The sequence below is a fragment of the Salvelinus fontinalis genome, chromosome 27 (genome assembly GCF_029448725.1).
Source record: "Salvelinus fontinalis isolate EN_2023a chromosome 27, ASM2944872v1, whole genome shotgun sequence".
NCBI lineage: Eukaryota > Metazoa > Chordata > Actinopteri > Salmoniformes > Salmonidae > Salvelinus > Salvelinus fontinalis.
Genome location: NC_074691.1, coordinates 27,849,571 through 27,861,201, shown reverse-complemented (window position 1 = coordinate 27,861,201; position 11,631 = coordinate 27,849,571). Strand labels below are relative to the sequence as shown.

Genomic DNA, 11,631 nt, shown 5'->3' with positions numbered 1-11,631 from the left:
CTTGCAGAACATTCACTGATGGCCTTTCTCCAATACCCAACTTCTGTAATTCACTAGTCTGTCTGTCTCTGGCCTCTTTATGCTCCCAAAATGAGGGCTACTCTGCCCATCGAACTTTGTGTCTCAAAACTTGTCTGGAAGAAGCATCATCGGAACATTTTTGCCTATCCTCGCCGATATATTAGGCTGCTAACTGTCAGGCGACTCAACGTCTCTTTTTAACAGACAGTGCTCGAGAGTGCATAGGAGCACCAACCCATTGGCACCCGCCCTGCTGGCAAGACACGTTTAAACTGCAGCTGGTTGACATCAGTCAAGTTGGATGGGTGTCTATCTGTCTACTCCAACATGGCAGGTAGATAGCAGTTTTTATTTTTGTATGGTTGTAACTTTTTTTTTAATTTTCAACTGCTGGAGACATATAGCAAATATTATGTAGTTGGTACTAGTATTGCAGTTTCTCATCATGTCGAACATGCCAACTATCTCTGTTAGTCTGTTAGGGAGAGCATAGTAGACGCAGATGCCATGAAAGTGCATAATGTTGTGTTGCATATTCATTCTGATTATGGGAGTTCTTCTCCATCCATTCGTTGTGTCTATTCATAGGCTAAGCAACTATGTAATTGTTATCGTAAACAATGATTGTAATGCAAAGTATTTGTCAGCACAGTGGGGGAGAGTGGGGTCAGTTGAGCCAAACGGGTAAGTTGAGACACCCAAGAGGTCATTTCATGGAATGTGTGGAGGAAGAAACATGGAAAAAGTGGTAAGAAATTTCACCAAGTCAAATTAATTTGTTTTACAAGCGTCATGAAACCTCTGAACCAAAGTAGATCATTTTAAGGTTTTTCTTTTCATCAGTTGGGTTATTAGTTTCAATATGAGGTCTTAAACCTAGCATGAAATTGCATCCCTGAAGCTTTGTGGGCGAATATAGTCAAAATGTTTGCCTTGGGGTAATTTGAACCAATGGCCTTGGGGTAATTTGAACCAATGGCCTTGGGGTAAGTTGAGCAAATGTAAATGTTTTCTTCCCAGGCATAATTCAAGGCATTTTCACTTGGAATATGAGTTAACAGGGCCTGCCCCATGTTTAAAGTGTTTTAAAAAAGTCAAGTGTATATGTTTAAAATGATTAGAACAAAAAAGCACTTGTGATTGTGTTGAATTAGGGAAATAAAGATAAGATTTAAAAAAAGAGTGATAATATTTAATTCAGTACAGAAATGTGTAGGTGGCCTAACTTATGCTGTACCGTGGCACAACTTACCCCAGTCCTGGGATAAGTTGTGCCAGGAGACCAGTTTTTTGGACAAGCTATGGTTTTCAAAATTGTAATGTTAAAACGAATTCTGATAAATTTCCAGGGAAACAACATTCTGAGATATATAGACATCTTTGTTAGAAATAATACTTGTTATGGCCTCCTGAGTGGTGCAGTGGTCTAAGGCACTGTATTGCAGTGCTATCAGTGCCACTAGAAATTCTGGGTTCGAGCCCATGCTGTCGTGACCCATGGGGCGGCGCACAATTGGCCCAGTGTCATCCGGGTTAGGGGAGGGTTTAGCCGGCAGGGTTGTCCTTGTCCCTTTGTGCACTAGCGCAGTGCACGATGACATGGTCGCCAGGTGCAGCGTTTCCTCCGACACATTGGTGTAGCTGGCTTTTGGGTTAAGTGGGCATTGTGTCAAGAGGCAGTGCGGCTTGGTTGGGTTGTTTCGGAAGATACACAGCTCGACCTTCGCCTTGCCCGAGTCCGTACGGGAGTTGAAGCGATGAGACAAAACTAACTACCAATTGGATACCATGAAATTGGGGAGAAAAAGTGGTAAAAGTAAGAAATAACTCATTTCCCTTGATGGCAGGATGCTGAATGTAATTGTTTTAATCAACTTACCCTACTGACAGAAGAAGCTGTATACCATTATAACATTGGAGTATTTGCGCAGTATCCAACTAAACCTATAGAAAAGCTAATTTTATTCGACAACAAATAGCAAAATGAAGCAATGCAATTGGTTAACGTGGTAAACTTTATTATTTTTTGGGTTCCCAACATTTGAAGTTAGTATCAATTCGAGAAAATATTTACAGTCAAGTCATACAGTCAACACACAAAAGAACATTGGAATGTCAATAAATACAAAAATGCTTGATACAATTCAAGATACAAAAAAAAAAAAATGTCAACAGGCTCTTGTTTTTCTTCAAAAGGATTTAACATGTAGGGGAATGAATCTGAACTGCATGTGGTCAATGCGGGTCAAGGGATTTTGGATCAAGTAGGAGGGCAAGGGGGGGGGGGCATTCCAGGCTTATGAACAAACAAATTCATCCTGTCAACACTACTAGTGCCAAAGCTAACTGCCATAGTTACAGTAACACAGCAGCTGAGCAAGCTGGTCTAGTCGACCTCCTCCATCCTGGATGTATCCTCGTCTCCCTCCAGCGGAGGCATGTTCTCGACGGGGGTTGAAGTTGGCTCCTCAGGGGTCAGCTCATCCTCGTCAATACCTGGACAGGGGAAGAGGGGGAGGAATGAGTCACGGTCAGTTACTGAAGCTTTAACAAGGTGCTCTCTCATATCTTGGCCACTTAATGTTAAGTAAAGTATACTGGAGGGCTAGATGGAGACAATATGACCTTATTGATTACACCAACATGGGTCCTTCAGATCAGAAAACACAAAAGGACTACAGGCAAAAGGGCTACAATTGATCACAAACATCCTCCTTGTTTGAGCAAATCAACTCACCCAGGCCTAGCTTTATCATCCGGTAGATTCGGTTGGAGTGTGTCTGAGGGTCATCCAAGGTGAACCCAGAGGACAGCAGAGCCGTCTCAAACAGCAGAATGACCAGGTCCTTCACAGACTTATCATTCTTATCAGCCTCTGCCTTCTTCCTCAGGGTCTCCACGATGGGGTGGTCTGGGTTGATCTCCAGGTGCTTCTTGGCAGCCATGTAGCCCATGGTAGAGTTGTCCCTTAGGGCCTGGGCCTTCATGATCCTCTCCATGTTGGCTGTCCAGCCGTAGGTGCTGGTCACAATGCAGCAGGGGGAGGAGACCAGGCGGTTGGACACTGTCACCTAAAGGGGGGGGTAGGATAGGTTGGTTATTAGGAAGATGATCAGAACAGCATTGAATCAGGCAATAGTTGTCCTGTCAGTGAGGTGGGGTTTATTGGTGACATTTTGAGGTAGAGTGAAGCCCTGTGACATTTGCCTCAAAGGACCTCTTCAGCAACATGATATCTGTAAGCAGTGTGTGATTAAGCGTCCTCACCTTCTCAACTTTCTTCTCCAGGATGTCCTTCATGATCTTGCAGAGGTTCTCAAACTGAGACTTCTGCTCTTCCTGTCTCTTCTTCATGTCCTCATCCTCAGGCAGCTCCAGACCCTCCTTGGTCACAGAGACCAGGTTCTTGCCATCGTACTCCTTCAGCTGCTGGACACAGTACTCATCAATGGGTTCAATCATGTAGATCACCTCCAGGCCGGCCTTGCGAAGGCGCTCCACGAACGCGGAGTTGGCCACCTGGTCTTTGGTCTCGCCTGGAACATGCAGTAGGTAAAGCAACTTGAGCAAACAGGTTCTTACCATCTGACAACCTAGGAACTGGGCTGTACCGAGAGGAGTGTTTCCTCACCAGTGATGTAGTAGATGTGTTTCTGGGTGTCCTTCATGCGTGTGACGTAGTCCTTCAGGGAGACCATCTCGTCCCCTGAGGCTGAGGTGTAGTAGCGCAGCATGTCTGACAGCCTCTTACGGTTCTGAGAGTCCTCATGGATACCCAGCTGGGAAAGAAAACACAGGAGAACTCAGTTAAACAACAAGTCACCCAGAAAGTATCTTGATGCGTTACGAGACTTTGACATTTTCCAGGAAGTAGACCCAGATTTCACATCATTTCGGAGGACATGAAAGGTGTGCCCCCTGCAGATTGTTTTAACTTGGAAGATTTTTGCAATAACTGTAACAATATGCCATAGAGGCTGACCCTAGACATGCAAACCCACTTCAGCAAGACAGAAGATGGCGGTAAGGAGCACTCTGAGTGACAGGGCCCTAAGCAGCTTATATCAGGTTTAGAGGAGACAAGATGGCGAGGGGATCAGACAGGTGGCGACCAGTTAAAGGTTAGTGGAACATTCTACAGCTACACCTTTCAGAATGTTCCCCAAGGATTCTTCAAAGAACAGATGGGTATATGACATAGTATCCACCTAGATTGTCTTCTACATCCTATTATACCACTAGATACAAGGTGACTGTCGCAACCTAGGTTTAGTTCAGGCTGACCTTGAAGGTAATGTTACAATGATGATAGCTGATGTGTGGTGAACAAAATGGTTGCCGTGTACCACCCATGTGGTGGGTGCTGCTGTTACGCATCAATTGTCAGAAAACTAGTGAAAAGCTCTGTATAAATAGCACAATCCATTATTACTAGGTTTACAGTGTCACATCAGTATGAAACTGACCTTGATGTTCTTGGAGAACTGCTCGTAGTACTTCTTGTAGTTCTCTCTGTCCTCTGAGAGTTCTGTGAAAAGCTCGATACACTTCTTAACCAGGTTCTTGCGGATCACCTTGAGGATTTTGCTCTGCTGCAGCATCTCTCTGGAGATGTTCAGGGGGAGATCCTCAGAGTCCACCACACCCTTGATGAAGTCTGGAGAGAATGACAGAGACAATATGGGTCAGATGAATTATAGCTGTGTTAATCATTCACAGACCTGCTCTATGTGAGCATCTACTTCAGTTCTGTCTGACTTACTGAGGTACTCAGGGATCAGATCGTCACAGTTGTCCATGATGAAGACCCTCCTGACGTACAGCTTGATGTTGTTCTTCTTCTTCTTGTTCTCAAAGAGGTCAAAGGGCGCGCGGCGAGGCACAAAGAGCAGTGCACGGAACTCCAGCTGGCCCTCCACTGAGAAGTGCTGTAGAAGAAAACAGAAGGTCAACAACTAACAACAAAAAAAAATCTTCTTGTATGCCATTATGAAATTAGCTCAAGCATTTTTAAATGACCAATCCTGGTACTACCTATGATTTTACAAATCAGAGTGAAACTTTGTAAATAAACAGTGTGGAAACTTATTCTGTTGGCCAATATAAATAGAATATCCTCACCTTGACAGCCAGGTGTTCCTCCCAGTCATTGGTCAGGCTCTTGTAGAACTCTCCGTACTCCTCATTGGTGATGTCATCAGGGTTACGAGTCCAAAGGGGCTTGGTCTTGTTCAGCTCCTCCTGGTCAATGTACTTCTCCTTGATCTTCTTCGTCTTCTTCTTCTTCTTGTCCCCACATGCGCCGTCATGGCCATGATCATGGTCATCCTCCTCGTCTGAGCCTACGTCCTCAATATCAGGTTTGTCCTCCTCTCCTTCCCCATCCTTCTTCTCCTTCTCCTTCTCCTCCTCCTCCTCCTCTGCCTCATCATCACTCACTTCCTTGTCGCGCTCCTTCTCCACCTGAACAGAGAGGATCATGGGTATGTGAGGGGACAGAGTTGATGTACAGCAAGTCATTTTTAGAGGGTAGTTGGCAGAAATATTTGTGTGCCTGTTTCACATTCAATATAAAAATGCAAAAAGTGAAAAAAGTTATCAGCATCAATTTATCGTCCAATCACTTTTCTTTTTTTCCTTTTTTTCTCTCTTTTTTTTCTTCTTTTTTTAAAAATGTTATCCCCTTTTCTCCCCAATTTTCGTGGTATCCAATCGCTAGTAATTACTATCTTGTCTCATCGCTACAACTCCCGTACGGGCTCGGGAGAGACGAAGGTCGAAAGCCATGCGTCCTCCGAAGCACAACCCAACCTAGCCGCACTGCTTCTTTAACACAGCGCGCCTCCAACCCGGAAGCCAGCCGCACCAATGTGTCGGAGGAAACACCGTGTACCTGTCCCCCTTGGTTAGCGCGCACTGCGCCCGGCCCGCCACAGGAGTCGCTGGAGCGCGATGAGACAAGGATATCCCTACCGGCCAAACCCACCCTAACGACGCTAGCCCAATTGTGCGTCGCCCCACGGACCTCCCGGTCGCGGCCGGCTGCGACAGAGCCTGGGCGCGAACCCAGAGACTCTGGTGGCGCAGTTAGCACTGCGATGCAGTGCCCTAGACCACTGCGCCACCCGGGAGGCCCCGTCCAATCACTTTTCTAATCTGAAATCTCTTCCTACCCCCTCCCTTGACCTCTTTTATGCAAATCTGAAAGGATCCTTGAGATGTACTTCCAACAACTTAGTAATCACTCCGTGGAGTTTCCACTACAGCTAGGGGTTGATTTCACACCGGTTACAATTTAATCCACTCACGCCTACTAGTTCTTACAAAGAGTGTGATGGGGTATCCGATGAACTGGGAGTGCTTCTTTACGATTTCTTTGACCCGTTTCTCCTCACAATATTCTGTCTGGTCATCCTTCAGGTACAGAATCACCTTGGTGCCACGACCAATAGACTCAGCTATAGGAGAGAGACATGGGAGTCAAGTCAGCGTTTAGAACAGACCATACCAGGAAAACAGTCTAAGTGTAGGCCTACATTATATATTGTAACTGTAGGCCTACATTATATATTGTAACTGTAGGCCTACACATATTTTCAGTTCACACCGATTCATATGATAACATAGAGTTAAGACGTACAGTTCACTGTAAAACTATAATCTGTCTTTACCTGACGTGTCGACTTTGACGGTGAAGGATCCGCCAGCAGAGGATTCCCAGATGTACTGCTCATCATCATTGTGCTTGGTGATGACGGTCACCCTCTCAGCCACCAGGTAGGCGGAGTAGAAACCCACACCGAACTGCCCGATCATAGAGATGTCAGCTCCAGCCTGCAGGGCCTCCATGAAGGCCTTGGTGCCAGACTTAGCGATGGTTCCCAGGTTGTTGATCAGGTCAGCCTTGGTCATGCCGATGCCAGTGTCAACCAGGGTCAGGGTGCGCTCCTCCTTGTTGGGAATGACCTCGATCTTCAGGTCCTTGCCAGAGTCCATCTTGGTCGGGTCTGTCAGGCTCTCATAGCGGATTTTGTCCAGAGCCTAGTAGTTGATTGAAAATAAATAGGTCTAAATAAATCTGAATTTTGATTTCACACTGACCTCAGCACGAGATTAACAAAACTCTTAATTATATGTAAATGTATCCTGCAGGCTACATCAATATTTTATTGTGTGTAATAAAATATGAATTAAAACAATCTAAAGATACTTCAAATATTAATAGTGGTGCAATAAACAAGGAATTTAAGTAAAATGTCTGTGTATTTTATGAATTGTCAAATAATACTAAACTACCAAGTAGTCTAAGTGCTTGTGGTGTCTGAAGTACTCACATCTGAGGAGTTGGAGATGAGCTCCCTAAGGAAGATCTCTTTGTTGGAGTAGAAGGTGTTGATGATCAGGGACATCAGCTGGGCGATCTCAGCCTGGAAGGCAAAGGTCTCTGCCTCCTCCTCCATCGGAGTGTCATGGGCTTCCGGCATCTGTGGAGACAACAGACCCACACTCTGAGAAGGAGACAAAACACCAGATTGTCTTCTGACGGGTTGCATCACTCCTTGAACTGTCAGTGCAGCCGAAGTTGTGCAATCTGACATCACCGTCAAAAACACATTTTTCAACTGTGTGGCTAGTGGCTAGTAGGGATGTCACTGGCACAATACTAGTTCTCAAAACCATAAGAAGGCTGGACCTGACATTTGAGTTTCAGACTTAAAAAAAGGTCCAATGCAGTCATTTTAATCTCAATATCAAATAATTAAGTACCTTACTGTGATTTTGTGATTATTTTAATTGAAAACAGCTACAAAAACAGCTTCTTAGCAAAGAGCTATTTCCTCAAGCAAGAATGTTGCTAGAACTGTCTGGGAGTGGCCTGAGTGGGAAACTGAAAACTAGCCATTATTGGCAGAGAGGTTTGGAAGTATCTTTCTTATTGGCCTATTAAAGGTGTACTATGTAGAAATCACTGAACCATTTCCTGGTTGCAAAAATTCAAATAGTTTAGCTAATTTCAGTTCATGTGACAAAACAACCAAGTACGGTGTCGAGAATCATTGTACAATCTAAACCGCTCTGAAATATATTTTCTATAATAATTTTATGCTGTTTGAAGCTGGTGTACAAAACCAAAAGTAAGATGCAATATCTAAAGTTAAGGAAAGCATAACAATAGTGCACATAGAACAGATCTACCGCTTCTTAGACTTGCTTTCAATGAGAATGCAGATCTATAACTAACATTTCTATGTGCATTTGGCCAGGTCGCCCAAAAAGTTACATGTTGCATCTTTAACTAATTTACCACCTGGTGATGTCACCAGACAGGCCAAAACTCCATCCCACCAAAACAGGCTGAAATGTCAAGTGGTCTTTTCAAACCGCTCTTACACAAAAAGGGAGTTATCATCATTTTCAAAATGTCACAGGATTATTCCAACCTCGGTGTGGAAATATATATAAAACACAGGAAACCATGTTTTTGACAGCACTGGGCCTTTAATGTGCGCACTAGCTTGTGCACCTGCATGGAGTTCCGTAAGGGATTTATAGCTTAAAACAGACAGATGGTGTGTAACAGACTGTCCTCTCTGTTCCTCACAGCTGCATTGACTTCATGACTGTAATCCACCAAATGCAACCCATCAGCAGAGAAGCCACAGGTCCTTGCCACATTTTAGGCATTTATAGCAGATGCTCTTATCCAGAGTGATTTACAGTTAGTGCATTCATCTAAAGATAGCAAAGTGAGACTACCACATATCAGTCATAAATATAATCCCCCCCCAAAATATGAACACTTTTCCAAATGTTTCCTTCAAAATGTAATAAGTATATTTTACATAGCTTATTTCAGAGAGCAAAGTATTCAACAAAATAAACTGAAATAAATTCCTTGTAAGGAAATGACATCAATGGATAATTATCTACTCTGAACAGGCGCACTGTAATAGAATCAAATATTCTACATTCCACACTGCTAGTAGGCTATGGAAGTACCAGCCATAATGACGATGCGCTAATTAATAAGCAACAGTTTTTAGAGGGAGGGATATATATATATATATATTCATTCATCGTCAAATCTCAGTGTAATCTGACCGAAAGCACGTGGCTTGAAGTAACAGCGGACAAACATGCTCCACCTGCCGGTTCGTACGGTAAATAACATGATTCTAGAACCTACCAGCGCATAATCAGTTTCTATCTATCATATCGCAATCTCCTCCACGCGACTGTGTATTATAACGAGTTATGATTATATTTATGAATTTCCTACTTTTAGAAATATTATCCAAATCGTGATGAATAGTTATTGTTTAGTAAAGTGAATGAAAATCACTTTCGGAAAATGATGATCAAAGTGTGACAGACAGTCAAGATCCATGACGGGATATACTGCAGGTTTTATAGGTCAGCTTCATAATATAATGAATGCAAACGTATGGATGGTGGGCTATGCTGAAATAATGTAAGGAAATTAGGAAAAGTACAATACAATTCATTGCAACTAAGTAATGTTTTGGGTGGATTATTCTGATGGCAAAGAAATAAAATATCATCTATATATTTTGTTTATAGACTGGACTACCACTGACTGTATTAATTGGAGAGTGACACTCATCTTACTGTTGGAAAATGTTATTTCATTTCTTACCTTACTGTGGATGGAAATGTCCCTGTACTCTTCTTCAGAAGTTGGTCCCCGACCAAACACAAACCAGACAGCTAACGGCAAAGATGGAGAGGAGGAGGACAACTGGCAAGGTTTTATACCAGCTGAACGTCTTCGAGAAATCCTCAGCTTCTAGAACCGTCTGGACACTTCCTAAACTGTGCTTCTACAGCACAGGTGTCAAACTCATTCCATGGAGGGCCGAGTGTCTGCGGGTTTTCGCTCCACCCTTGTACTTGATTGATGAATTAACATCACTAATTAGTTAGGAACTCCCCACACCTGGTTGTCTAGGGCTTTATTGAAAGGAAAGACCAAAAACCTGCAGACACAAGGCCCTCCGTGGAATGAGTTTGACACCCCTGTTCTACAGTGTGTAGGATGAGTGTGTGCACTGAGAGGAGCGATGGAATGTCAATCAAACGCAAGAACTCTGTCCACGCCCCTCTTGCAATCAATTCTGCGAAGGCGGGTTTATGGGCGTGGCGATTTCAGGGTTCATTTTGTATTAAAAAAAATATTAACAAAGTCATTGGTACAGTACATACCAATATAGTGTCCCTGTGTTGAATTTCCACGACAATATCATGGCATGTTTATCATCATGATAACTCAAAATAATTCACAAGAAAACAAGATGTGAAATACTGTCATTACAGGGAGCACTTAGGAGAGGGTAAGGTGATGCAAAATAAATAGTCCATTCATCCATCTCTGAGATATTAAATTGTGTTGAATTATAAACATGCCTGACATCACAATAATCCAGACTATTTGAAAAAGAGGATTCATCAACCAGAAGGAGACAATTTAAGATATGTTTCTAAATAAATCTTTATTATAAATCTTGTCGTTTTTCATAGAAAATAGCTCACAGTTACAAAAAGACAAGTCAAATCCCTGTTGACTTGACATTAAATAGCCTATTATTAAAGTACAGTTGAATAGGGTATACTATATACTATGTGAATAGGCAGCCGGTATACTATATGATTATGGTCTTGATTAATTATGATTGATTAAATTCAATACTTTCCCCACAGCTTGACAGTCATGGAAAATGTCAATTGGAAAGTCTATTTGGGACACGAAAAAATGTACTTACAAAATAAAGAGTTAAAAGGGAGAAATAAAATGTACTTCTGTAATATCTTTAGTCAACTTCCTCCATTCTAGAGGTGTCATCATCTCCCTCCAGGACAGGCATGTCATCCTCACTGGGCTGGAGGATGTCCTCCACTGCTGAGTCATCATCATCGATGCCTGTAGAGGGGAAGAAATAGCCCACATTAGAAAATCATCTTCAGTTGGTGTACTAACTGCTATTCAGACAGCCAAAGTGTGGGAAAAGCAAAAGCCATATTCCTTACCATTGTACTACCATGATATTTCTGTCAGTTACTTGGTGTTTGCAGCCCTGTCTGTATATTGCTCTAGGAGGAGCCTTTCAACCCCATTAACCAAGTCAAAAGTTGAGGGCGAATGAGCTTTTTCAACTCACCCAGGCCAAGCTTGATCATCCTGTAGATGCGGTTTGCGTGGGTCTGAGGGTCGTCCAGTGTGAATCCAGAAGACATCAGAGCAGTCTCGAACAGCAAGATGACCAGGTCCTTCACGGCTTTGTCGTTCTTGTCGGCCTCAGCTTTCTCTCTCAGGGTCTCGACAATAGGGTGGGTTGGGTTGATCTCCAGGTGCTTTTTGGCTGTCATGTAGCCCATGGTGGAGTTGTCTCTGAGAGCTTGAGATTTCATGATCCTCTCCATGTTGGCTGTCCACCCGTAGGTGCTGGTCACAATGCAGCAGGGGGAGGAGACCAGGCGGTTGGACACTGAAACCTGTCAATATTGAAAACAAATGATTAGTAGTCATAGTGACGGTTGTTGTAAGTGGTCTGATATTAAAAGGTGAAGACACTTTGCAGAGGCATTAGGTTC

The 11,631-nt window shown here is 43.2% G+C and overlaps 2 protein-coding genes across 3 annotated transcripts in view; both read right to left on the bottom strand.

Moving 5' to 3' along the window:
• Positions 1–2,018: 2,018 nt before the first annotated feature.
• LOC129825381 (heat shock protein HSP 90-alpha-like) lies at positions 2,019–9,863 on the bottom strand. The gene is made up of 11 exons (XM_055885445.1): positions 9,680–9,863; positions 7,356–7,505; positions 6,693–7,062; positions 6,346–6,479; positions 5,143–5,484; positions 4,784–4,949; positions 4,488–4,678; positions 3,653–3,800; positions 3,289–3,557; positions 2,759–3,092; positions 2,019–2,517 (listed from the first exon to the last, which is right to left on the bottom strand). Exons 2-11 carry the CDS (start codon positions 7,503–7,505, stop codon positions 2,408–2,410), a joined length of 2,214 nt encoding a protein of 737 aa, XP_055741420.1. The 5' UTR covers positions 9,680–9,863; the 3' UTR covers positions 2,019–2,407.
• A 650-nt stretch (positions 9,864–10,513) lies between these two features.
• LOC129825382 (heat shock protein HSP 90-alpha 1) overlaps positions 10,514–11,631 on the bottom strand; it is a 127,319-nt gene continuing 126,201 nt past the window's right edge. For both annotated transcript variants that reach the window (XM_055885448.1, XM_055885446.1), the window contains exons 10-11: positions 11,199–11,532; positions 10,514–10,960 (exon numbers count right to left, since the gene is read on the bottom strand). In XM_055885448.1, the coding sequence (XP_055741423.1) occupies positions 10,851–10,960; positions 11,199–11,532 (444 nt within the window). In that variant the 3' untranslated portion in view covers positions 10,514–10,850. The remainder of the gene's footprint in view (positions 10,961–11,198; positions 11,533–11,631) is intronic.

Excerpts from the sequence above, each read along its gene's own strand:
- LOC129825381 (XM_055885445.1), bottom strand. The coding sequence starts at position 7,505 with ATGCCGGAAGCCCATGACACTCCGATGGAGGAGGAGGCAGAGACCTTT. Across the intron at positions 6,480-6,692 it reads CGTCAAAGTCGACACGTCAG|CTGAGTCTATTGGTCGTGGC; the intron begins GTAAAGACAGAT and ends TCTCTCCTATAG. Across the intron at positions 3,801-4,487 it reads AGTTCTCCAAGAACATCAAG|CTGGGTATCCATGAGGACTC; the intron begins GTCAGTTTCATA and ends TTTCTTTCCCAG.